Genomic DNA, 26,762 nt, shown 5'->3' on the forward strand with positions numbered 1-26,762 from the left:
GAGGCCCCCAGGCGTGTGGCCTGGTATGGCCACTCTCTTAAAGCTTTCCAGGCACAGACAATATGGGTCTCTGTAAGCCACTACAGGCTAAGTGCTGCCAGGAGTGCTTCCAAGCAGAAACCGGGCGCCCCCAAATTCACATGTGGGCGGATGAAGTAAGTGGGGTCGGTCCAGGCCCAGTCTCTCAGGGGGATGAAGCAGACTTGGGGGAGCCCTGATATCTAACTTCAGCATGCAGACACAGAGAAACACTGCAATGAGCCACAAGGCAGCCCCTACTCAACATGCAGAGCCACATGGACTGGTTAATGCCAAGGACCACATCTGGGCTGCGAAGGACAAGTGGCGTTTAGTGTCACAAGGATGGCTGGATGCCCAAGGGAAGACGAAGGGTTCCTATGCCAGGATCCTTACTTTTTCCACCTGTGAACCCTTTAAAGTTGGTAAAGGGCCAGAGCGATAGCACAGTGCGGAGGGCATTTACCTAGCATGCAGCCAACCTGGGTTTAATCTCTGGCATACCATAGGCGCAGTGGTCCTCAAACTATGGCCCGCGGGCCACATATTGTATTTGTATCTGTGTTGTTTCTTCATTGCAAAATAAGATATATGCAGTGTGCATAAGAATTCGTTCATAAGTTTTGTTTTTACTATAGTCAGACCCTCCAGTGGTCTGAGGGACAGTGAACTGGCCCCCTGTTTAAAAAATTTGAGGACCCCTGCATAGGGTCTCCGAAGCCTGTCAGGAATGATTTTTCACAGAGCTAGGAATAACCCCTGAGCACCACTGGTTGTGGCCCAAAAACAAACAAAAAAAAGGATGGTACAAAAGAGACCTGAGGCACAGCCCAGGAGGCCAGGCGTATGCCTGCAGGGCCACAGGTTTCCCAATTATCAATAGCCCTCCCAAAGTGAGCCCTACCTTCATAGATCATGTCCTCAGCCCCTTGATTTCAACCACCCTGGCCTGGCTGAGAATGTCAGGGAGTAGATGCTGGGTCTCCTGAACACTGCTTGGGAGACTACCCCACCCTCCAGGATAAATAAACACCTATGAATCAGATATTTATTGGTTGTAATTCATAAGGGGAGGATTTCTTTCCAAACACCTGGCGACAGGACCAAGAGTGAGGCTGAGTGCTGTGTTTCCACTGGACGAGATGCGTGTTCTGGTCCCCTTGGGTTTCTCGTCGGAAAAAAAAATCACCCCTTCCAGGCTGGGTTTAAGGCAGGTTAGTTTAATTTCACAGAAGACGCTGGAACAAGACACATGACAGAGTTTGCAAGCAAAGACAGAAGCAGACATAAGAAAAGGCACCACAGGATGGCAGTGACCACCCTCTGATCAAACAATGGGGGGGGTCCCTTCTGCCCGCCCTCCTGCTGCTACCCCTAGCACCAGCTCTGTGGACATGTCCACTGGGGTGACGACAGTCCTTGGGACAGGAGATGCAGTGTGGAGGTGCTGTCTGAGTTGGGGCGCACAGCCCACCTCCACCTGCATCTGGTCTTCCTCCTGGTCCCTTTCAAGAGCAGGAGCAGAATCAGGAAAGGGCGACAGGCACTGGCCTCTGTCCATGCTGGTGAGTCCCTGAGACCTTGTGGACTCCCTCTGTGGTCCAGGGAGCTGGTATAGCGTGGGGGAGGAGAGGCGTGTGAAGGGCATGAGCAGGGGGCTGCGAGCAGTGGCCTGGGTCTCCCCCATGCTGGGAAGTCAGGGCACTGGCAAGTTCCTTTGTCGTGCAAGGTCAGGTTACAAGTTGCTGAAAGGCTTATCAAATGCAGTATGCAGCAATGGCCAAGTAAGGCAGCTTGGAGCAAGGGACTAGCTGGGGAGAAAGTGATTGGGGGGGGTGTGCAGGGAGGGCAATTCTAAGGCAGTGTGCAGGGCCCAGGTATTCCGTGTCTAACAAGCAGGCACTTGGGCTGAGTTCTGGCACTGGCATCTGCCAGGAACAGGCAGGATTTTCACAGCATCAACCCTTCAGTTTTCGGGAGCTAGTTCTGAGCTCGCACCCCAGCCTACCGCCCCATCTGGTGGAGCGGGTACCCAGGGGACCCACATGCTTCCTTCCAAGGTTAGAAAGTGCCCAGGGTTCCTGCACTGTGGCTGCAGTGCTGCCCACAATCCAGAGGAGGACACAACTGTTGCGGGCCTCACTGCGATAGGGCGAAGTGCTGGGAAGCCTGGCGGGCCAGGTTGGTGTTTTGGAGTGACAGCAGCCAGGCCAGAAGGGCACAGAGCCCAAACCTGGCACCTGGCTAGCACGGTGCGGCCGCGGGCCCCTGGGGGTGGGGGGAGACAAGACGTAATGTGTGTGTGTGTGTGTGAGAGAGGGGGGGAGGGAGAGAGAGAGAGAACAAACAGGAGCCCAGCGCCTGCGTTTGGACTGCGTGACAAAAATACTGAAGAACAAAAGTCAGCCTGAAGATACATCACAAATCTGTCTTTTCCTTCAAGGAAAAAAAAGTACTATAAATAAATTACAATCCAGTGAATTGGCCTGAACTCACTTCCTGATCTCTCTCTTCCAGCCTTGAAGTCCAGTGAAACGGCACAACTGGCCACGCAGAACCGGGCACTGAGCTGTTCTGAATCACCTGTCCTCGGAGATGCTCATTTGACACCAGGGAGAAACCAAGCGCTGCTGTCACCGCTAATATCAGATATATAGGAATAGATACACGAGTTCGGTTTCTACAAAACTGTGGAGAGCAATAGCATGGCGCACATTTGGTTTTATCTGGTTTGTGGGACACACCCGGTGATATGTGTGTGCCTCCTGGCTCGACACTCAGGGATCACTCCTGGCAGTGCTCATTCAGGGGACTCTAGGGGAGGCCGGGGATGGATCCTGGGTTGGCCGTGTGCAAGGCCAGCGGCCTGGCTGTGCTATGGCTGTGCTCTGGCTGTGGCCTGCTTTGCGCATATATTTTTAAGACACATTTAGCTATAGTCTAAGAACTTCATGGATAAAACAGGCAGATAAATATTTCATGTGTCCAAACCACCACATCAAACGTCGTCGGCAGGTAGAGGAGGTACGTTAATCCTTGGTCTGGTAAAAAATGCGATCTTCTCCCTGGGTGGAAATAATCCAGTTTAGGAAACTGGCAGAAGTTTGTGGCATGAGAGGTCTGCTTTTTGTTTTGATTTGTTTGTTTTGGGATGACATTTGATGATGCTCAGGGTTTCCTCTGGCTCTGCACTCAGGAATTACCCCTGGTGGACTCAAGGAGCCTTATGGGATACCAGGGATCGAACCCAGGTGAGCCACATGCGAAGAAAGTGCCCATCCAAAGTGTTATCGCTACAGTCCTGAAATCACCTTCTAAAATAGCTCATTTGGGGGCCAGAGTGGTGGGCACTAGCCTAGGATGGACCATGGTTTGATTCCCTGGCATCCCATATGGTCCCCCAAGCCAGGAGTGATTTCTGAGCGCATAGCCAGGAGTAACTCCTGAGCATCACCGGGTGTGACCAGAATAAAAAAAAAGTTCATTTAGGGGGCCAGAGCGATAGCACAGGGGTAAGGCATTTGCCTTGCACACAGCCAACCCAGAACAGACCCCAGTTATATTTCTGGCATCCCATATGGTCCTCCAAGCCTGCCAAGAGTGATTTCTGAGTGCAATGCCAGGAGCAATCCCTGAACACCACCGGATATGACCCAACAATCCAAAAATAAATAAATAAATAAATAAATAAATAAATAAATAAAATAGTTCATTTAATGCTAACTGAACTTCACCTCAATTTTGGAAAGTCAGATATAAAAATATATACACATATATGTATAGCTTTCATTTCCTTCATAAGCAAACAAAAATGAAAATTGGGGCTGTGGTATTCTAATTCAAGACAGTGGTAGTGGAGGACAGGGGGTGCTAATAAGGTTTGCCTCTTACCTTGATTCTAATTCACTGAGCTACATACAATGTGCACCACCTTCCTGTATGCACCCTACCCTTCCCTGTGCAGGGGTATGAAGGAGCACAGCGTGCCTATGGGAACCTGTGTTTGCAGCGGGGGGAGGGAGAAGCTCAGAGGCACAGAACCTGCCACCCGGATACAAAATTCTAGCAGGTAAGTTGTGATGGCTGAGAATGACAGTGAGTTATGTGCCAAAAACAAGTTCCTTTGAAGAGATCAATGTAGGCCAGAGAGAGAGCACAGCGAGGAGGGTGCTTGCTTGCATGCAGCCAATCTCCAGCATCCCATAGGGTTCCTCAAGCCCGCCAGGAGTTATTCTTGAGCCCAGAGCCAAGAGGAACCACTAAGTGCCAGTGGGTGTGGCCCCAAATAAACAAACTATATATATGTAAACATCAAACTAAAGAGTCCGATGGCGGCAGTGAGCAGACACAGTGGCAGAAAGGGGCAGAGCAGTAAAGTCATGGGTGGGTGAGGGCAGCACTCACCTCCCATTCTGCTCCCCCCAACCCCCCCAGACTGACCTAAAGTTCTGCACTGGGATGTGCTCGCTGTGGCTCTGCGTTCGCAGTCGGCTCCCGCCCCGCGAGGCCTTTCTCAGCACCTTCTCAGCCGCCTGCTCGTGGTGCCAGGCCAGGGCGCTCTGTCTGGTCTGCAGAACCATAGGACATGATGGCGCCCCTCCTGCCCGCAGCCTGTCCCCTTACCCTCAGTCAGGGGCCCCCCAACCTCCTCACCTGCCGTTCAGCCTCCTGGAGCAGACCCTGCAGCCGCTCGTCCCGTAGCACCCAAAGCGGCAGGTCACGGCGGCCTCGCAGCTGGGCTTCCTCCAGGCGCTGCCGCAGCTCTCGCAGCAGCCCCAGCTCCTCGTCCAGCTGCCACTGCCTCGTGCGCGACGCCTGGAGGTCCAGCTCCAAGTCCAGTGATGTGCGCGCCATAAGCTTGGCCAGGGACGCCCTGCACGACTGTGACCACCCAGGGCTCAGCAACTGTCCAGCAGGCTCAAGAGGACCCAGCTGCCCGCTCGCAGTCCCTCCTCCCCATCCTGGAAAGTCCTTGCACACTGGCACAACACCAGGGCAAACAGGTCTAGAGAGGCACCGCCCTGAGCATGGCCCGGTTTCTTCTCCGAAACTCAGATTCATTCACTCGAGCTGGGGAATCCTAAGTGTGCCCAATGTGTGCCAATGTGGATAAACGGGCCCTGTGAGGGCGCAGGGGATCCAAACAAGCATCGCTTGTTCCCTAGCCACTGAGCTGTTTCTGGGGCTCCTTTTGGTTGGGGCCACATTTGGCAGTGCCCTGGAAGATTCTGGGATCAAAGCCAGATGGGCATGTGCAAGGCAAGCTACCTCCCCACTGTACCATTTCCCCAGCCCAATTAAGTTTTAAGATGCAGGGGAAGAACCCTAATATAGCCTCAGAAGACATGAACTGAATCAAGCACCAGGCTGGCTGGCACCCATCAAAGGCAACCATGGGAACGTTGGACCAATGCTGCACACATGGGCAAGCTAAGTGACCTCCCCACCCCTGCATAGATGGAAAGCTTGTTGTCATTATTCAGGTGCCAGCATTCCCCTCAAACCTGCACCAATACTAACACAGAAATGTCCCCCCTCCTTGGAAAGAGTTCCTAGAGACTGAGGGGGGGGTGGAGTTCCACCACACACTGCTCCTACCTGCTTGTAGCGCAGGGTGCGTCGCTCCAGAGTGTTTCGAACAAAGGGCAGTTTCCGGGGCAGTGTGGAGCTGTCACTGTCGCTGCGGTAAAGCTGCACAGAAAAGGACATGAGTGAGAAAAAGTGTCTCCCGTGTGTGCAGCTGTGGCTCTCTCAAAATCAGGGCTCACTGAAGGCTCAGACCTGGAGACACCCAAAGCTGGCACGGAAGTTTCAAGTACAGTCGCAGCAGCCCAAAGCAGCCCTCCCAGCCAACTGGCACTGCCAGCACACCTCGGCCCAGTTGGTAACACCGCCATGTGGCGCTCTGACACACTGGCATGGCCGGGCTGGACAGTATGTCAGTATAGAAGCCAGAACCCTCACTGTCCTGGCAGTAGGGTCAAGACAAGAAATTTGGGGCCTGGCAGTGTGCCCCTACAGACGACACTTGGAACAACCATAGCCCCAGGCAACCAGAGTTCTCTGGTGAACCCCAGTTCATAAGGCCCAGGTCAGAGGTCAGCTCTGCTGGCCATTAGCTCTGAGCCAGATTCTCCCTGGTACTGGAGCCCATGTGGGCCAATGTCACCACTGCAGGGAGCACACCTGCATCCCCAACGTCCTGAACCCAGTGTCCCAGAAAGCACAAGCAGCAAAAGAAGGGCTTGTGGGTATCCTGGGAACCCAAGCATCTCCTGGGGCTGCTCCCTAGCTTGTGAGGCTTTTTGGGGGGAGGGAGTCACACCCGGCAGTGCTCAGGGGTTACTCTAGGCTCTGTGCTCAAAAATAGCTCCTGGCAGGCACAGGGGACCATATGGGATGCCGGGATTCGAAGCACCATCTGTCCTGGATCAGTTGCATGAAGACAAACACCCTACAACTGTGCTATCTCTGCAGTCCCGTCTTGGGAAGCTTTTTTTTTTTTTTTTTTTTTGTCCCCCAATTCACAATACATACCCGGCAAGGGGCCTGTGTTGAGGTGTATATGGGGTGCCTTTACTGTACCTCCTCTTTCTATACAGCCAGTGGGGAAGCTTTTTAAAAACCTCTGGCCCACAGGTGGTGTGGGGGTCCCCCAGACTTCTTGTCCATTCCTGGGGATGGTCATGAGATGCAGGAGACCTGGGTTCGATCCCCATCAGCACACAGTGCCCTGAGCATCCCCAGGTGGGGTCCCAAAAGCAAATTAAAAGAAGAAAAAGTCCTTGTGGGTCAGGGAGATAGATGTTTCTGCGGCCAGAACACAAGCTTCGGCATGGCCTTCTGAGAACAGAGCAGTGAGCAGCAGCAAACACTGTTGGGTGTGCCTGCAAAACATAACCTAATCCAGTGCCCTTGTCCTTTAGCTCCTGTGCATGGCCTGGCCCAGTTCCCAGAAACCTGTTCCATCTCTGCATGTTAGACAATCCCCCTTAGAACAGACATCAACTGGGCGGAGCACCCCCCCCCCACTTACTCTGCACACATATTGATTCCGGGCCCCTGGTGAGAAGGTCTGAGAGCGGCCGATGGTACTGCTCCGGACAAACAGGGGCCCCCGGGTCCTGCGGCCCAGCCGCTCCTTCGGCATTGCCACCATGGTGTCTGGGAAGAGGCCATCGGGGAAGAGATCCTCCGTGCTGGTGCCCTGGTCCACCTATGGAGATGGCACCATCACGATGCAGGCATTATGGGAAGGCTACAAGGGTTCAGGTGCTGGCCTTTCACCTTAAATAATCCCCTGAGCCCTGTGAGAAATGAGACCTAAGCACAGGGCCAGGAATGAGCCCCAAACACAGGTGGCTTAAGACATAGGGATCAGGATACCCTGAGCCATGTTGGGCCCTGATATGGGCCACTGACTTTCTTGGGGTGCCCGCTGGGCCCTGTCCAACGTGATGGAGCCCTCAGCACTGCGCTTCTCAGTCCAGTCTGCCCATCAGATGCCTCCTGGGCAGCACCCACCACCCACCTGTTAGATACCTCCTGCCCGTGCCACTCACCAGCCCATCAGACCCACCTCGGAACTGCCCCATCCTTCCACCCAGCTTGGGGCATGCGCACAGGCCACCCTGCACCCCGTGATGTCCCTACCTTCAGAGGCAGTGGGTGCAGATTCTTGAGGCTATAAAGGTCAGTCTGCAGGGCCAACCCCGGGGGGGTTGGGGCGGCATCAGCTCCCACACAGCAAGGCTCAGGGTTCGGGGGACTGGTCTGCACACAGCTGCCACAGCCACTGTCCACTGAGTCAGCCTGCCAGCTCCTGAAAGACCCCAAGCCATTGCAACAAGGGTCTCCTGAGCCCCAAGCAGGTTGCCAGCTATGCTTGCCCTCCCGAAAACCCAGAGTGGCTTCAGAAGGGCCTAAGAGCAAGCTTGGGAATCCTGGGGTGCCTGGGGACTCCCCAAAAAGGCCCAGAAGCATATGCCCCAACAAGTTTTGGGCCCCACAAATGGAGCTCTTGGGGACAGAAGGAAGAAGGGGGCCAGTGTGCAGGCCCTGCTGGACACTAACCGCTCTGACACTGCCTCAGCCTGCTCCCCAGAGCACTGCAGCTTCCGGCGCTCCTCGGCCAGCTCCCGTTCCACCGCCTGCAGCTGTGCAGTAGTTCGGGCCAGCAGCTCTGTCACCGCATCCTGGGGACACACAAACACGAGCACCTGCAAGTTTCTGCAAACTGAGGGTGGCCTAGTGTGCTCTCATGGGGAGACTCCAGTCCCCCTGCAGCTGACTGGTCTCCACACACGGTAGCCTGGTGGCTACAGTGCCCCACCCCTCCCCCGCATGACCTCTGTACTTCATAACATGTCCAGGCCACCACCTACCGGCTTATTGGCAGCAGCAGGAGGTGCAGGGTCCCCAGTACGCTCGGGGACCCTCGGCCGGGGTGGCTCAAGGCTGCCGAAGACCTGGACAGGCCGCCAGCACAGCTGCATGTCACTGGATGTGTCTGACTCGGCCAGGTTGATTTGTGCGATGCCCTGAACAATTTCGAATGAAGGGGAGTCAGAGATGTATCCCACACCCAGCGGGGTCTGGGACATGAAGGTGCTCTGGAAGTAGTCCCCAGGGCTCCCAAAGGGCTTGCAGAGGAAGAAAGGCAGAGAAGGGCTGGACTGGAGCACTGACCACTGTGCCCCAAATCCCCACTGTCTGTGGGACTCAGACTCTTGTGAGAATGCTCAAAACACAAGGTTGGGACCAAGTCGACAGAAAGCACTCTGGCTTCCAAGGCTGATCTGGCAGCTAAGAAAGGGTCTGGGGGCTCAGGATCCACTCCTGAGCGGTGTATCTGGGAAGCTGAACCCACCCCCAAGCCCTATCAGTCCAGAAATGCTGCCTGGGCTAGTGTTTCCAGGACCACTTCAGCTTTGGGATGTGGCTGAGTTCAAGTCACTTTTGGCCATGCAAACACCTTTGTTTCCAAGAGGGGACCCAGCCTTTGGATGCTCCTAGGACCATATGGTCTTGAGGTGTGTCATGGACTGGACGGTCAACCCTGCTTTGTTCCTGGGAAAATGGGTGATATGGGAAGAAGCCCCACGAGTGCTGGATTGGCTGAGGGCATTTCGTTCAAGGGCAAACATCTTCCCTTCTGGAGGCAGCATCCTACTAGACTGCCAAGGGTGTCCATGGCTCGGGAGGAGGAAGCAAAGCAGGACCAGGAAGAGGCGAGAGGGGTGGAGGCAGGACTGGCCGTGGAAACGGCGCCCAGGCTCAGGGCACCTACCAGCAGCTCCTCCTGTAGCTGCGGGCCCAGGGAGCACACATAGAGCTGCAGCAACGTCAGGGCTGCACTGCCTGCAGGCACCGGGATTCGGAAGAGCTCGTTGAACAGCAGCGGCGGCTGGCACTCCACGGGGCGGGAGCAGTAGGTGCTGGGCGCACTGCCATCCATCGGGGGCAGGTAGACGCGAATTTGGCTGTAGCCGAGGCAGACAAGGGACCCGCAGCTCAGGGTCAGGCCCTTCCTCAGGCTGGAGCATAGGGCGATTGCTCATCCCCAAACCCAGCACAGCTGTACCCCAGGCCCAACCCTGCTTCTGGCCCGGCCTGCATTTAGGGTGCTGGGGTAGACTTGGGCATTGAAAGCCGGGCAGCTGGAAGGCCCCAGAAGACTCATCTAGAAAAGCATTTCCAGAGGCCACCCTTCTCTGGCTCATCATGACACCAGATTATTTTCTGGGGCTCAAGGGGTGGGACTAGGGACAGAGCTGGCCTCGCACCTGGCCAAAACTGGCTCCAGGCATCGAACCCCAGCAGGACCAAGCCCTGAGTACAGAGCCAAGAGGAACCTCTGAGTGCTGGGGAGGGACAAAAACACAAAAAGCTCGGGCCACTGCAATAGCACAGCAGGGAGGGCATCTGCCTAGCACACACTAGCAGCCTGGGTTCAATCCCCGGCATCCCATAGGGTCCCCCAAGCACCACCAGGTGAGGATTCTTGAACACAGGTGGGTGTGGTCCCAAAACACAGTCCAAACAGGAAAAGCTGAGTCCTGGTCAGGGTACTTCCGGGAGGACCCCACCCTCAAACAAGCGGGATGCAGACTCACATTTTGCACTCATCAGGGGCAAGCAGCCGCTCCAGGTTCTTCAGCTGAAGCACATTCACCAGGAGACACTGGTTGGCACTGTCGTGTCTGCAAACAGGACCCACACACGGTGCTCACAGGAAAGTTCCCAGGTGCCCAGGCCGCCCTGAAGCTGATGGGGCGGGAGTCCTTCCCACAGCTCCACATTGCCTCGCCTACTCACAGAAACCCCACGTGGATCTGGGGCCCCTCATGCACTGCAGCCTGGCGCTTGGCCTCTTCAGCATCCTCGCTCCTGAGCAATGGGGCGAGAGACACCCAGTCACCCCCAGGTGCCCGAGAGCAGGGCCACAGCACCCAGGGTGGGGAGTGGGCCCCCTGACCTCCTGGATGGCGGCTCGAAGACACCACTGTCGCTGGCCAGGGAGTGCTCAGACGGGCAGGCAGAGCTGCGGCGTGCCCTCCTCTCCAGCCGCCGGGAAGTGTCCCCTCGGAGGGTCACCGTGGTGCCTAAAAGACAGAGGGTCAGGGTCGGACACTAGTGCTACATCAGGTGTCCTGCACACAGCAGTTGTGCCCCAGAGCAGGGCCCCCAGAAAAAGTGCCCTCCCCTCTGGGTAATCGGGGAACACCTGCCACTGAGCAACGAAGACCACAAGGTGCCTGGAGCCGCTTTCTGAGACACCCTGCCTCCTTCCTGTCCCCCTCCAGGCTCAGACCCCCTATCCACACCCCAAAACCAGAGTAGCCTCCCCAAAGCGACATCAAACTTGCCAACTGGCCAGTGCCTCTCTGCTCACCCAGACTTGCAAATGTGCCCGTCTGTGATGCCTACAAGCATCTGCTGGGTGTTGCCTTCCCAGGGGTGGCCCAAAGCCGGGGGGGGGGGGGTATGTGTCCTAGCCCACCCCTGGCAATCACCAACAGAACTAGTGGATTCTTTGATGGCCGGATGCAGTGATGCTCCACCCCACCCCCCACCCCCCCAAGTTGCAAAGTTGCAGATACAGGTGCTCAGTTTGCTGCCTGGATCCCCCAGCAAAGGCCCCGCCTGGATCCTCCAGTTTCTGTGGGGAAGAACTTCACAGTACCTCCTACCAGCAATGATATAGGGACACCCTCAGTGATACTTAAGTTCTATGAAAGTGGCCAGAAGCACAACTGAGTCCATGTGGCCCTGCAGCAAGTGCCAGGTAGCCAGGGAGCATTGCCAATGAAGTCAGAGAACCAAACTTCTTAGAGAGACAAAGACACTGAGACCAGAGACATTGATGCCACCTGACAACGCTGCCTGCGGCCATGTTCAAAAGCTAGAAGGTGCCCAATTACGCAGGTCATGGCCATATGGATAGTCTGAGTTAGGCTCCAGTACAGTGGGGATGACTGATCCCCCCACCCGACTGCCCCGAGCACCCAACACACACCTCCTGTGTGGGACACAGCCTGCCCACAAGGTGGGGGGGGAACCCCAAGGTCACTTACACTAATGCATGTTTCTGTGGTGCCGCATGAGAAAAGAGATCAAGAAAAGGACAAAGTGAAAAGACAACGACATTTCAGTGAGCAATTTTAAACACAGAGCTAACGGAACAGCCAAAGTTCTCTTGCTAGGCCATCTACTTAAATAGAGTCAAACCTAGCACAACAGGGAGGATGCTTGTCTTGCACGTAGCTGACCCAAGTTCAATCCCCAACATCCCATAGGGTTCTTAGAGCCTGCCAAGAGTAATTTCTGAGTGCAGAGGCAGGAATAACTTCGGGATTTAAATAAAAGACCATGGAAGAAGCTGTGCTTCAGAGCTTTGGCTTAGAAAGGTTTGGGCAATTTTAAATATTATCTTATTAAAGTTTTCTCATGATGATTTTGAGTGATAGAACAGCAGGTAGACCACTTGCCTTGCAAGCAGCCAAGCTGGGTTCAATCCCTGGTATCCTGTATGGTCTCCTGAGCACCTGGAGTGCAGGGCCAGAAGCCCTGAGCACCTCTGGCTATGGCCCCAAAACAAAACAAAATAAATTTGCCTTGCAAGAGGCTGGCCCAAGCTCAATACCTGAGCATGGCCAAGAGTGATCTCTGAGTGCAGAGATAGGAGTGGCCCCTGAGCCACACCATGTTTGGCACTGAAACAATATATATATATTGTAATATTTTATTAAAATGAATAAAATTTGATCATGCTGAAATATGCTTGAGATGAAATTAGACCAGAATGATCATGGCTAGACTAGAAAGTTGGGGGGAACTATGTGACCTTAAGTCTTATATGAGGGGCAGGGAGCTTGATGAGAGCTAATATTTGTGTCAAACTTCTAAAGTTATGACGACTCCAGGCTCAGGGGGTCTCAAAAGAATCGGGTGGAAAAGGAAAATCGCCTTGTGTGCATGCGTGAAACAAGTTTTCCAACCTAGGGTCCTGGGAACATCCACTAAGACTCATTCACAGAAATAATTATTCCAAATTTGTAAAGAAATAAAACAGGGCCCGGAGAGATAGCACAGAGGTGTTTGCCTTGCAAGCAGCCGATCCAGGACCAAAGGTGGTTGGTTCGAATCCCGGTGTCCCATATGGTCCCCCGTGCCTGCCAGGAGCTATTTCTGAGCAGACAGCCAGGAGTAACCCGTGAGCACCACCGGGTGTGACCCAAAACAAACAAACAAGAAAGAAAGAGAGAGAGAGAAAGAAAGAAAGAAGAAAGAAAGAAAGAAAGAAAGAAAGAAAGAAAGAAAGAAGAAAAAGAAAGAAAGAAAGAAAGAAAGAAAGGAAAAGAAAAAGAAAGAAGAAGAAAGAAAGAAGAAAGGAAGAAAAGAAAGAAGAAAGAAAGAAAGAAAGAAAGAAAGGAGAGGAAGAAAGAAAGGAGAGGAAGAAAGAAAGAAAGAAAGGAGAGGAAGAAAGGAGAGAAAGAAAGGAAGGAAGGAAGGAAGGAAGGAAGGAAGGAGGAAGGAAGGAGAGAAGGAAGGAAGGAAGAAGAAAGAAAGAAAGAAAGAAAGAAAGAAAGAAAAGAAGAAAGGAAAGAAAGAAAGAAGAAAGAAAGAAAGAAAGAAAGAAAGAAAGAAAGAAAGAAAGAAAGAAAGAAAGAAAAACAATCAACTGTAATCTACGCATCTACCACAAGATGGCAGTGTTTACCACAAATACAGAAAGACAGTGTTGGACATCACTAAGAATCTGCCACCAGGTGGCACTCTTAGACCACAATATAAACAAATACCTCCCAAAGCAAACGTTTGAACTTGACTATGTTGGCTATAGGGGAGGGACTGAAAGAATTAGGACAGGAAATTAATTCAACTATTTCCCATCCCACACTGGCCCTACGACACCTTTCTGTCTAATCTGATCGATACTCATTCTCAACCTTTGAAGTAAAGGGGTCACACACAATAAAAGGACTGAGAACAGTAAGCTTGGCAATGAAAGCTATGAAATTCTTATTCTGTATTTTCCTTTCTCCGGTGGAAAAGAGAATAATGAACAAATGAATCTCTTTGTATATGAAGAAAACAAAGTGATTTCAGGTAACATTAATTATTTTTACAAGTACCTGGGATTTCTGAGCGCAGAGCCAGGAGTAACCCCTGAGCACTGCCGGGTGTGGCCCCAAACAACAACAAAAACGTACCTGGGGATACTGAAAAAATTTCTGAGGCATATTTACAGAGTTGGATGCATATTAATGAATCCCAGATCTACCTCCCTGAACAACAAACAAGCCAAGACCAAGCCGGTCCAAGGACAGAGTCAGGTTAGGGTTATGCAGATGAGAAAAGTGAACTGGTAGAAAATAAAGTTAAGAGCACACTGAAAATCCTGCCACTTCTTTTCATTTCTACTTGGGGATAGACTGTCCTTGAAACCCCTCTGGAGACAGATGAAGAAATGAAGGCACAAGGGAAACCCAGATTTCCTTGGGGCTAGGGAAGAGTTGGGCACAGTCGCCGACTTGGGGCACTCAGTGAGCTGGCAAAGAGCAATCCCGGTGTTTCAGGGAGACCCTGGAACATTCCTCTTAACCTCTGAAGGTAGAAGCCTAGATGATCCTCTTAGGGGTGATGCTTGGTGGTTCTTTCCCATTTGGGCCACACAAGGCAGTTCTGGAAGTACTCCCAGAGACAATGCTCAGGGTAGTGCTCCCAGTGGATGGAACTTGGCACTCCTGTGGAGCTAGTGGTCTCTTCAGCCCAAGTCAACTCCCAGCCCAAATCACCTCAGTGCTTCTTCTCATTTTCCATGAGTCATCCCAGATGACTCACAGAGGGGTCTTGACGACCACAGCACCCCCATCTGAAAAGGGCTTCCCTGCATGCGCTTGCTCCATGTCCCAGAATCCGAAATCCACAGTCCTCCAGTTACTTACTCGTACCCATGGGACTTGGGGTAGTCCCTGGGGCTCCGCGCTCAAGAGGTCCATCCCCTTCTCTGGGGGCTGCAGATGGCTGCAGAGATGTGGGGCCCTGGGGGTCTTCATCCCCCAAAGCAGACGCCTGAGCCCGCAGTCTGTCTAGAGCACCCAGGCTGGGCACCTCGAAACCATCTGCCACTGAGGCCAAGGGTGAATCTCGTGAGGTGGGGAAGAAGGCCGTGTCCAGGGGGGAGCTGGGGGGTGAGAGGGAGGACAGGGAGGAACGCGAGGACAGCGATGCCAGGGACTGTGGGGTGTCTAGGGAGTGGCGCTGCGGGCACACAGGGCCATCACGTGCCAATGCATCCAGCGGGACCAGGTCAAAGCGCAGCAGCTGGCTGGCCTCGGCGTCCGGCTTGTCATACTGCGGGAGCCCATAAATGTCAGTGAAGCTGACAGAGCTCAAGGAGCCGCGGCTGGAGGCCAGGGAGCCACGGCTGGAAGCCAGGGACCCCCGGCTGCTCCCGGATGACACTGTCAGGGTGCTGGCAGACAGGCTGAAATGAGAGCAACCCTGCCTTTAGGAAGGCCATCTCCTCCCAGGGTGTAGAGGTTGGGCACTTTCTGCAGGCTCATTCCCTCCCCAAATGAACATGTTCAAGCTCAGGCACACACAGGGAGGGGCACACACATGTACACAAATGCACATGCACACACACTCATCCAGACTTTTGTGAAAGAAACAACAAAGGCCCAGTGATCACTGACTCTGGACTTGTCCCATTCAGGCTCCACCGGCTGCTGATCCCTTTCCGGAGCAGCTCGTCCAGCTCGTCCCCAAAGTATAGCATCCCCAGCCCAGGCAGAAGGGCCTGTGGCCACCCGGCCCCCGTTGGACCACTAGGGACCAAGTTGCCCTGCACAGTACCCACCTCCTCAACTGTGACTGCAGGTACGAGGTCAGGCGCGTGGCTTCTTCCAGCTGCGCCAGGAGACGGCTCCTCTTCTCCTGGAGCGCGACCCTGCAAGGGCAGAGCCGCTGTCAGCCTACCTGCAACTGCCCGGCACTGAGGTAGGCAGGAATGGCTGGGTACATGGGTGGGTGCAGGGGAGTGGGGGATATATCTCAGCTGGCAGGTGGGTGGTGGCATCAGGTGGGAGAGTAGTTGGCCAGGTGGCCAATGGGTACACAGAAAGACACGGGATGAGAGAAGCATTGCTGGGGTGTCTGCATGGATCCCCAAGTTCCCAAGCCCCAGAACCATCTCCTGCCCTAAAGGGCACATACATACCTTTCTGGGGTGCTCTGTATGGCTGCGACACGTGCCCGCTGGATCTCATCCTCCAGGCGCCGCCGCTCATCCTGCAGGCGGCCCTGGGCCTCCGGCGGCTGGCGCTGCGGGGCCTGCAGAAGTTCCTGGAGCAGCGCCTCCTTTTCCGTCACTAGCTGCTGCCGATCCTTGTCAGCCTCAGCCAAACCCGGCCAAGACTCACTCTCCAGCTGGGCCAGCTGCTGCTGGATGGCACAGACCCTGCCAAGGAGAGACACACACGTCATAAACTGCACAGAGCTGTCTACAAGTGCGCCGACACACGCCATCAGCGAGCAACACAAAGCTGCACTCAGCACCATGGGTGAGGCCGATGCAAAGGGCCAGGAAGGCAGACCTGGCAGTTACCTCCACAGCCTGACAGACTCTGGGCCACAGAGACCACAGCAGGCACCTCTCAAAGCCACGGCCACACTCCACCCGGCCAGGTGCCTTGCTGTGGCACAGAAACCAGAGTTCCCAAGGGATGACAGCTGTACTTGCCACACTTGGCGAGTGCTCTCTTCTGCCCATCCCCTGTCCCCAGCATCGAGATTCAGAGCTGCCCACATGCCTTGCTCTGGGCCTGCTCTGGAGTATATTGGAGAGTGAAGGCCTGAGAGTGGGGTCACCGACAAGCACCTCAGACTTACCTATTAGACTACAACTTGATTTCACCCAAAACAAAGATCATCCCTGGTTTCTTTGTATCTGCTTGTATACAACTTGGTTTTACCCCAAAACAGACATTGTCATATATGTAAAACTGGGCAGGACAGGCTCAGATAGCCTAAGCTATCTGCCCTTACTCTGTTCTTGCTCCCCCATCCGGGGGGAGGGGGTGGTGTCTCTGTACTCAATAAAAACAACAGTTCTGGGGCTGGAGCAATAGCACAGTGGTAGGGCATTTGCCGTGCAAGCATCCAACCTGGGACGGACCAGGCTTGATTCCTGACATCCCATATGGTCCCCCAAGCCTACCAGGAACAATTTCTGAATGTAGAGCTAGGAGTAATCCCTAAGTGCTGCCAGGTATGGCTGAAAAACAAAAACAAAAAAACAAACAAACAAAAAAAAAACAACAGTTCTGGTAGGCATCTGGCTCTCGAGATGAGGTAGAAGATTGCCAGACTATACCCCCTCAGCCTGGTCTGGATTATTTTGTGCAGGGACTCTGCTTTAGACTCGTTCACCTGGGGTTGGAGATACAGCATGTGAGGTGATTTTCCACTCACCTACTATGGGGGGTGGCAATAAGATGTTTCATCAGTGAGTCTGGGCACTGGGAATGGGAAACTGGAGCAGGGGAGCCCAGTGTTTGGAGGCCAGATTCAGGGTGCCTGGCCGGGGTGGCACCCACTCCCTACACAGTCAAGGCCACCACCCATGAAAAAGCCACACTCAGGAAGAGGAAGGCCTGTGCCCCAATTCCAGTGGAATGAGCCCCACTCACACGCAGCTCCCCAAGAGGGCAGAGAAAATAGCTGAACATCCAGTTTCCTGAGACAGGTTCTTCTCGGACTTTAAAAGTAATTGCCCAGAAAGGTGCGGGTTAGCAAGTAAATTAATCAGCAGATGGGCTCAATGGTCCCCAAACTCGCACCTCTCTGGGGTCAGTCTCATGCCAAAGCTCAGGCAAGCTTGGAAATCAGCGCCAAGTCATGAATTCTACCCAATGAAACTTCTTGAATATTCTCCCACAGATGGAGACCAACCAAAGGGGAGAGGTGACAGATGAAAAACCACACGCAACAAGCAAATTCACTGAGTCTTCAGTATTTTTCACTTGGGCTGACCAGGACCATGAAAACACCCAGCCTAGCAGGCCCAATTCGAGAATTTTCTAAGTGGTATGTATGTATGAGGATCAAGATTCTACTTAAGTGGCTGGGAAGACAGCTTGAAAGACTGGAGCACCCAGTTTTCTGTGCAGGTACCTCCAGGCTGGACCCTATGCACGGCAGGGTTCCTCCATGAGGAGACCGGAAGCCAAGTCCTACAAAGACCCGGATGCTGAGGGCAGCGGGTGACTCTATGCTACTCCAGGAAAATCTCAAGCGACAGCCACCATCAGAAGGACAAGAAAACAATGAAATGACAAAAACAGGACACAAGGCCACAGGCCCACAGGCCCAGTAAAGTGTCTGCAGACATCCGCTCCCTGCGGCTAGAGAAATGTCTAGGGGCCCAAGATCAAAGGGCAGTGACAGTCCGGCAGAGACAGCAGGCCAGGGACAGGCCATAGCGGGGACATGGACAGCCAGGCGCTGCCTTCCTGCAGGTGGTCTGGAAAAGCTGTCAGGGGCCAAGCGGAACCCTGGGCATACGCTGCTGTTTTACAGTGCATTCCGGTGTGTGTGCATGGGGGGAGGCTCTGTGGCCATTCACTCTGCCTGTGACGCAAATAGCTGCACGTGCACCCCACAGCTCAAAGAAATCCAGAAGCATCCAGGCCTGTCCCAGAAAATGCCTGTTCTGGCCCCATGGCACAAGGCTGGCTGGCACCTGTTCTCAGCAGGGCTCATGGGCAGATGCGTCTGTCTGTCTGTCCCAGACAACCAACGTTTCTGAAAGAATGTCTGTTGGCGCCAGTGCCAGGCCTTCTCCAGACCATGCTGCTGGCCTACAGAGCAGACCCCTACTCTGTTGGGGTACACGCTATCATGGGCACTCCAGAGCTTCTTGGAAAAGTGGGTATTATTTGAAACCAGAGAAGGAAATCAGGTCCTTGACAACTGGGTTTTGTTCAAACTCGTTTTTGTGGGGCCAGAGAAATAGCACAGCGATAGCACAAAAATAGCACTTGCCTTATACAAAAACAATCCTGGCTCAATCCCTGGCACCCCATAAGGTCCCCTGAGCTCTACCAAGAGAAACCTCTGAGTGCAGTGCCAGGAATCACCCCTGAGCACCACTGGCTATGGCCCAAAACAACCAAAGATTCCTAGGTTGTTTGTGATGATGATGATGATGATGATGATGATGATGATGATGATGATGATGAAAACAATCCAGAACAAACCACCACTCTTTCCTCTTCTCTACATTCTGCCCAACAGAACTCAGCATTCGATATGGTCCCCTAAGCCCACCAGAAATAATCACTGAGCACAGATCAGGAGTCAGCCATGAGCTCAAACCAAACTGAAAATCACAATCAAAATGTTGAAAAGCAGAAAAAGATGCCAGGAGAGCTAGGGAAGGAACCGAAATATGCCAACATGATGCTGTGCCAGCCGTGAGGAGAGGCCAGGCCAGACTTCTACCCTCACTAAACCATCTCATAAGCCAAAGGCCATGCCTCTGGGCTCTGTCCTCAGAGTGGTGCAGCAAGGAATGATAGCGGTGAGGACATGGTGGGGGGACACTGGACCACGGCCACTCCATGGCCACCACCCCCCACTGCTAGGAAAGCAGGAGAAGTCCAGCTTTTAAAGTGTGCCCTTCTGCCATGCTCACATGGAACTGGCCCCACACAGTTTCCCAGGAACAGCACACAGACATGCGCGCGCGCACACACACACACACACGCGCACACACACACACACACACACACACACACACACACACACAAATTGTGTTCCCCATTGCTGGACCCCAGGCACTCCTTACCTCTTCCGGGCTTCCTCATACTGCCAATTAAGCCGGACTCGGTCCACAAGTCTGGTTTTATCATCAAAGATGAACTTTCCAGAACAGAAAGGGGAAACAAAAAGGGAAACCCGTATTAGAAACATTTTTTTAAAAAATCTATCTAAGCTTCAGCAAGTGGAAGTTTTTGGTGTTTATTGCTTCCCTGTGGGCCACGGTGCTGTGTGAATCTGGGGAGCACAAAGCTTCACCCCCTCCATGTGCAAAGACTCCTTAATTCTTGCCATCCCCACATGGCAAAGGTTGGGGGGAAGAAACAGGAGATGTCATTGCATATCATTTCGTGTCCTCGGGATGTACCAAATCATGTTGTTGAGGTGAACCCTAGCCAAGGAGAGGGTCCTGGTAGGCCATGGGCTGAAGCACACCCTCAGAGAGTCAGCAGTGTTTGTCACCAACCCATACACAACCACCTACACAGACCTGGATGGTTCTGTGGATTTGGGGGTCAAACCGAGCAGTGCCCAGTGCTGACTCTTGACTCTGTGCTCAGGAATCATTCCTCAGAGAACCCTATGGGGTTGCCAGGATTCAAACCCAGGTTAGCCATGTACAAGGAAAGCATGTTCCCTGCTGTGCTATCTCTGTGGCTCCTATATAGTCTGTAGTTGTAACTTTCTTGGCTTTCTTAAGGACAAACAGCTCTGGATCCGGAACCCTGAGCCTGTGGGTTGGTGTGACCTACTGCCTCTGAGATGTTTAGTTCTTTCTTTCAAGAACCTCTACACAGGCTCAGAGTGGTAGCTTAGCAGGTAGGACACTTGCTTTGAACACTGCCAATCCAGTCTCGATTACTGGCACCCTATATGGTCTGCTGAGCACTGCCAGGAGTAGAATTCTCAAGTGTAGAGCCAGAAGTAACTCCTGGGCCAGGTATGCCCCTGACACCAGGAAGGAAGGAAGAGAGGGAGGGAGGGAGGGAGGGAGGGAGGGAGGGAGGGAGGGAGGGAAAGAAGGAAAGAGAAAGAAATAAAAAGGAAGAAAGGAGGGATGGAAAGAAGGAAAGGAAGGTAAAGAAAGGAAGGAGTGAGGGAAGGAAAGGGAGGGGAAAGAAAGAACTAAAGAAAGAACGAAAGAACGAGAGAAAGGAAGGAAGGAAGGAAGGAAGGAAGGAAGGAAGGAAGGAAGGAAGGAAGGAAGGAAGGAGGAAGGAAGGAAGGAAGGAAGGAAGGAAGGAAGGAAGGAAGGAAGGAGGAAGGAGGAAGGAAGAAAGAAAGAAAGAAAGAAAGAAGAAGAAGAAAGAAAGAAAGAAAGAAAGAAAGAAAGAAAGAAAGAAAGAAAGAAAGAAAGAAAGAAAGAAAGAAGAAAAAGAAAAAGAAAGAAAGAAAGAAAAAAGAAAGAAAAGAAAGAAAGAAAAGAAAGAAAGAAAAAGAAAGAAAGAAAGAAAGAAAGAAAGAAAGGCTGGAAAGAGAGCGCAGCAGTAGGGGGTTGCCTTAGATGCTGAAGGATAGTGGTTCGAATCCCGGCATCCCATATGGTCCCCCAAGCCTGCCAGAAGCGCCTGCCAGAAGCGATTTCTGAGCATGGAACCAGGAGTAACCCCTGAGTGCTTCAGTAGGGTGTGACAAAAAAGGGATAGGGAAGGGAGGGGAGGGCAGGGGAGGGAAGGGGAGGGAAGGGAAGGGGAGGGGAGGGAAGACTCTCACATCTACAAATATTTTAAAATATTCTACTGCAGTGATAAGTGATGAATTTTTGAAAATCTTTATAGCAGGCGGGAAGATCTTGACCTGTTTTTCCATGAATAGCCAGATGGAGGGAGGGGCTGAGCATTCTCCACTGGTGGGGGCAGCTAATATTACAAATGGCAACAGCCCCATCCAAAGACCCTCTCTGTGCTGATGTCAGGATTTAGGCTTCAGTGTCACCCTCCAGAAATGACACTGGAATGAGTTCTTTCTCACTGAATTACAAACATCATAGTGGCCTCTTAATGCCAGTTAACTATGAGGGGCTGGAGCAATAATACAGCTGTTAGGGAGCTGGCCTTCCACTTGGGCCAACCTAGATTCCATCTCCAGAACCCCAGATGGCCTAACCCCTGTGCATTGCTGGATGTGATCCAAAATCAAAACTCCAAACACCAGTAAATGCTGTTTCTGTTTCTTTGGTTGGTTGGTTGGTTGGTTGGTTGGTTGGTTGGTTGGTTGGTTGGTTGTTGGTTTTAGGGCCACACCAGCTGGTATGCAGGGGTTATTCCTGGCTCAAACCACAAGGATCACTCCTGGCAGAGTTTAGGGGATGCTATAGGTCAGTCACATGCGAGGCAAGCATCCTATCCACAGCACTATCACTCAGGCCCTCAAGTGTCACTTCTTAAAGCTCTTTAAGATCTTAAACCTTATTTCTAGGCCTCTAGTCTAGGCTTTGATTCCTTACCTTGAGAACAAAAGAGATATATGCATGAGCAGAGAAAAATCCTACAGCAAATGTTGCCATCTAGTACATGCTTCTCAAGTCCATGCTGACGCTTACGCATTTCTCCTGGGTCTACATTCAAAAAGCCTGACTCTCATCAATACATACTCGGTGAGAACTAAGTGGACAGGGTGACACTGACAATGACCCCACTCACAAATGCCATTTTATGATGGAGTTCTCAAAGACAGTGGCTTCTATCTTGTGAGGAGACCTTCTATTTTACATCTTTTTGTTGGTGATGGTTTTGGGGCCACACCTGGCTCTGCACTCAGAAATCTCTCCTAGCAGGCTTAGGGAACCATATGGGATGCTGGGGCTTGAATCTATGTTTGTCCCAGATCAGCCATGTGCAAGGCAAACGCCCTACTGCTGTGCTATCACTCCAGCCCCCACTTCACATTTGATGAAGAAAAGTGCTTTGAAGCAAAACTCATAGCCCACTCCTGCCAGTGATCTGGGGTGCTCAGAAGGGGATCCTTTCCCAGTCAAGCCCTCAGACAAGACCACAGCCTTGACTCACACCCTGACTGCAACACTGTGAGAGTTCCCAGGACTGAGGCGCACAGGCTCCTGACCCACAGTTTAATTGTGAGATCATAAACAGGAGTGAGGTTTATTGAGGTTTTATTGAGCAACACCCACAGATACTTGCTCCTCCTTTGAAAGATAAAAGAGCAAAAAGACCAGGGCTTTGAGATCAGTGAGGCCTGTTCAAACCCTCAGTTATCTGGGGTCTTCACCCCTGCTAGAGTGCCAAAGGGAAAGGGCAACTGTTATTTCAATGGAGTAGCCAGCCAGGGAGCTTGGGGTCCTGGGAATGAACAAGAGTTCCCAAGAAATAGCAAGTTAGCACTGGTGACATCTCAGCATAATCAGTCACCTTTCCACTTGACAAACAAGGAAGAAACACTGAGAGAAAGTTGTACCCAGGGGCCTGGAACAACCTGGGTTCAATCCCTGGCATCCGATATAGCCCCCTGAGCCTCCAGGAGCAGTTTCTGATGCAGAGTCAGAAGTAACCCCTGAGAAGCACCAGTTATGGCCTCCCAACAAAAAATTAATAAATATAAAATAACAAATAGTTTTTCTTAAAAAAGGAAGTTGTGGGCCGGAGAGAATAGCATGGAGGTAGGGCGTTTGCCTTGCATGCAGAAGGATGGTGGTTCAAATCCCGGCATCCCATATGGTCCCCGAGCCTACCAGGAGCGATTTCTGAGCACAGAGTCAGGAGTAACTCCTGAGTGCTGCGAGGTGTGACCCAAAAACCAAAACCAAAAAAAAAAAAAAAAAAAGAAAAGAAAAGAAAAGGGAAAGGGAAAGGGAAAGGGAAAAGGGAAAGGGAGGGAAGGAAAGGAAAGGAAAGGAAAGGAAAGGAAAGGAAAGGAAAGGAAAGGAAAAGGAAAGGAAAGGAAAGGAAAGGAAAGGAAAGGAAAGGAAGGAAAGGAAAGGAAAGGAAAGGAAAGGAAAGGAAAGGAAAGGAAAGGAAAGGAAAGGAAAGGAAAGGAAAGGAAAGGAAAGGAAAGGAAAGGAAAGGAAAGGAAAGGAAAGGAAAGGAAAGGAAAGGAGAGGAGAGGAGAGGAAAGGGGAAAGGGGAGGAAAGGAGAGGAAAGGAGAGGAAAGGAGAGGAAAGGAGAGGAAAGGAAAGGAAAGGAAAGGAAAGGAAAGGAAAGGAAAGGAAAGGAAAGGAAAGGAAAGGAAAGGAAAGGAAAGGAGGAAAGGAAAGGAAAGGAAAGGAAAGGAAAGGAAAGGAGGAAAGGAAAGGAGGAAAGGAAAGGAAAGGAAAGGAAAGGAAAGGAAAGGAAAGGAAAGGAAAGGAAAGGAAAGGAAAGGAAAGGAAAGGAAAGGAAAGGAAAGGAAAAAAGGAAAAAGGAAAAGAAAAAGAAAAAGAAAAAGAAAAAGAAAGTTGTACCCAAATCACTAGACAACCTTTGATCCCACCTTGGTCTGTTATGCCTCCCAATAGCATCCTCATGTTAAACAGGAATGAGTTATCAAGGTACCCCGAGCCTTCCCTCTTAAGACATTTTTTCCCTTGCAGAATCTTCTTTATGCCCATGTGTGAGAACGAGGGTACAGTCACACTCAGGACTGTTCCAGGCCACGCAAGACAGGAATGGTAGTTGGATACCATATTACTCTCTGCTCAAAGGGTCACTATTGGCCAGTTTCCAAATTTCAGCTATTTCAAACCCAGACATTTTGTCCATGTCTTTTTTCCCCTTTCTTTTTTTTGTTGATTATTTGCTTTGTGTGGGAGGATATTTTGCATGCGACTCTTGTCACCTTGACTCAGTAGCCCCCACATAGCCTTTCCCCAGTGCTTCCTTGGCTCAGTAGGCACCACTGTGCCATTCTCGCCACAGTGGCATTGCCATAGCAGCATCTGTCAATAGTTACCAACCCTAGCTTCACATGATGGCAGCCAACTGTGTATCCAGGGTTAACCCAAGGTTTTATGCACTTTAAGGGGCGTCATGAAACTCACCTAAGACCCCAACAAAATTCATCTAAGTTCAAGTCTATTTCCTGCCATGCTCTTAGAAGAATCAGTTCCATCCTCAAATCTTTACTCTTGGGATCTATACAGCAAAAGCTAGTTGAGCCGTGACCTGCAAAGTTGGGTGTCTGTCTCCAACATGCAAAGGAGTCTAGATGTTTTAAGACTTAGAGGGCCAATGAGAGAGTGCTGAACCATTCTGTCACATCCTAGCTCACTGCCACCATGACTGACAATATGGGCCCTGCAAATGGGATGCAGCCTACATGGCCCTGAAGACACAACGGGGCACTAGAGGTGGCTGAGATCTGGGGGCTGGGACAGTGGCGTCCCTTTGGGGCTGCCGTACCTCGCCAATGATGTCGGTCTGCGAGGCTGCATCGCAGAGCTGCTGAGGAAAAGCCTCACTGGGCCCGCTGGGCCCCTGAGGCCACTCCTGCGGGGCATCACTGAGGGAGCAGCTGTCCTTGAAGCTTTCGCTCAGCTTGGCCAGGCTCTGCAAGACAGGGGGGTAAGGGCAGTGGAGGGGGCGAGGGGGAAGAATTGTCTCAATTAAACATTGCATGGCAGCAAAGGAATAAAACCCACGATTGTGGGGACCATTTTTCACTGCTGTGTGTGTGTTTAAATTAAGACCTTAGTGTTTTCCTGAAAGAAAAAAAGCAGCTTTCCCTCCCCCCAAAACCAAACACACAGAAGTGAAAGGTAAAAGGGAGGTGACCAGGATGAGGGGGTGAAAGGTACCATGGGAAGTACTCATGGAAGGGTCCAGAAGCTTTGAGGAGAATATGCATCAGTCTGGGGGATACAGTGCTTTTGGATCTCTGAACCCAACAACTCAAAGGTACAAAGAGAGTACAGCATAGGGGTGTCATTTCCCCCACCCCAGCCACACAGTAGCTACTACTTTGCATCACTACACCATGCACATTCATGCTGGAAACATGCAGGCCATCTACAACTCAGCTTCCTCAGCAAAGAACAGAAAGCAGAGGCACGTGAGGATCCCCAAAAATAAAGGCCCTGAAAGCTGCATAAAACTTTGTCACTGACATGCAGCTGCGTCATGAAGAGACGTGGACAAAGCAACAGGCCAATAGCCTGATTGTGTGCAAGGCAGCTGGAAGTATATTGGGACACTTATTTGTCTGCAGAGATACTAGAGCTACTCACACAAGAAGCCCACATTCAGGGAGGGAGGAACAGGGCAGTGGCACCAAGTGGTTCAAGATCCTGACACCTGAACAATGACTGAATTGCCCCTGCTAGGGGCTTAAATTACACCGTCCAGAGAGACAGAGCCTGAACCAAGCCCAGGGTCAGGCAAACATTAGCTGACTGGGACATAGGGTCTCTGCAGATGAAATGAGGTGAGTGAAGTGCATGGTGGGTGGATTAGCATAGATTTCTATACAATGGCTGAAGTCCTGCAGAGAGGAAACTTTAGACAGAATAGGAAGCACACCAAGCAAGCAACGTCTAAGACACAGACAGTAGTGACGTGCCTACAAGCCAAGTCATGCTGGACACTACTAGCAGCCACTGGAACAAGGGCAGAGATGAGGAAGACACCTCCGTTGGGCCTTTGAAAGGAATATGAAACACCTTATCCAGAGATCTGAGAGCAGAAAAGTCTCATCTGACATGTGGCACTTGGTTATGGCCGCCCCGGAGACCAATATATATACTTAGAAATATGTCCATTTACATACTCATTCCACACACATAACCCCATAGATGAGTTAACACCAGCACTAAGGCTCTGGGTGCAGTCTCCAGAAGACATGCTAAGCCCTCTACCTGCATCAGGTCTCGTCGCTCCTTCTCGCCTGTCCAGATGGCCTTCTTGATGGTCCGCAGCTCGCTCATGATGGCCTGGGCCTCATCCACCTTGTAGTTGGTATGCGCATTGGACATCTTACGGTCAATCCTGGTTAAAAGAGAAAGCTCCGCATCACTCATTGACTCAAGATCATTGACATTCTACGAGACAAGGAATTGGATGGCTTCCAAGGAAGTTAAGAAATAGTGACACTCAGGGGCCCAGCCTACACCAGTGGAGAAGATTCAAGCAGGTTTTGGGGAAAGAGACAGAGTCTGCCAAGTGGGCCCTTCTGGCGGAAGACAGCGGCGCCAGAGTCTGGCTGGCAGCTGGCTCCATCTGCTCCAGGGCATGCCCGGCTCTGGGCAGTGGGGAGGACACTACACTGGACAGACATGGCTCCAACCTTCCCAAAACAGTTCGCTCCACCTGACACCTGGCCGTACACAGGTTTTGCTTCTAAACGGGCTACCCATCCAAACCTTCAGAGCCAGCCCAAGTTCCCAGACTGCTTGTTTACAAAAGCATCCTGGCCTGGGAAAGTCCACAGAAAGAAGTCACTTCTCTCTCTGACCCTCACTGCCCTCAGATCTACACCAGAACATAGA

The 26,762-nt window shown here is 52.0% G+C and overlaps 1 protein-coding gene and 1 pseudogene across 1 annotated transcript in view; both read right to left on the reverse strand.

Moving 5' to 3' along the window:
• Positions 1 to 1,473: 1,473 nt before the first annotated feature.
• WWC3 (WWC family member 3) overlaps positions 1,474 to 26,762 on the reverse strand; it is a 44,133-nt gene continuing 18,844 nt past the window's right edge. Inside the window, exons 5-22 of the mRNA XM_049766774.1 lie at positions 26,133 to 26,262; positions 24,682 to 24,828; positions 19,376 to 19,449; positions 15,746 to 15,985; positions 15,386 to 15,475; positions 14,469 to 15,010; positions 10,496 to 10,622; positions 10,336 to 10,407; positions 10,134 to 10,220; positions 9,308 to 9,500; positions 8,403 to 8,558; positions 8,092 to 8,213; positions 7,672 to 7,840; positions 7,055 to 7,234; positions 5,617 to 5,709; positions 4,672 to 4,899; positions 4,459 to 4,586; positions 1,474 to 3,083 (exon numbers count right to left, since the gene is read on the reverse strand). Of these exons, the coding sequence (XP_049622731.1) occupies positions 3,017 to 3,083; positions 4,459 to 4,586; positions 4,672 to 4,899; positions 5,617 to 5,709; positions 7,055 to 7,234; positions 7,672 to 7,840; positions 8,092 to 8,213; positions 8,403 to 8,558; positions 9,308 to 9,500; positions 10,134 to 10,220; positions 10,336 to 10,407; positions 10,496 to 10,622; positions 14,469 to 15,010; positions 15,386 to 15,475; positions 15,746 to 15,985; positions 19,376 to 19,449; positions 24,682 to 24,828; positions 26,133 to 26,262 (2,845 nt within the window). The 3' untranslated portion in view covers positions 1,474 to 3,016. The remainder of the gene's footprint in view (positions 3,084 to 4,458; positions 4,587 to 4,671; positions 4,900 to 5,616; positions 5,710 to 7,054; positions 7,235 to 7,671; positions 7,841 to 8,091; positions 8,214 to 8,402; positions 8,559 to 9,307; positions 9,501 to 10,133; positions 10,221 to 10,335; positions 10,408 to 10,495; positions 10,623 to 14,468; positions 15,011 to 15,385; positions 15,476 to 15,745; positions 15,986 to 19,375; positions 19,450 to 24,681; positions 24,829 to 26,132; positions 26,263 to 26,762) is intronic.
• Positions 6,529 to 6,671, reverse strand: LOC125999886 (uncharacterized; annotated as a pseudogene).

The sequence above is a fragment of the Suncus etruscus genome, chromosome X (assembly GCF_024139225.1).
Source record: "Suncus etruscus isolate mSunEtr1 chromosome X, mSunEtr1.pri.cur, whole genome shotgun sequence".
Taxonomy (NCBI): domain Eukaryota; kingdom Metazoa; phylum Chordata; class Mammalia; order Eulipotyphla; family Soricidae; genus Suncus; species Suncus etruscus.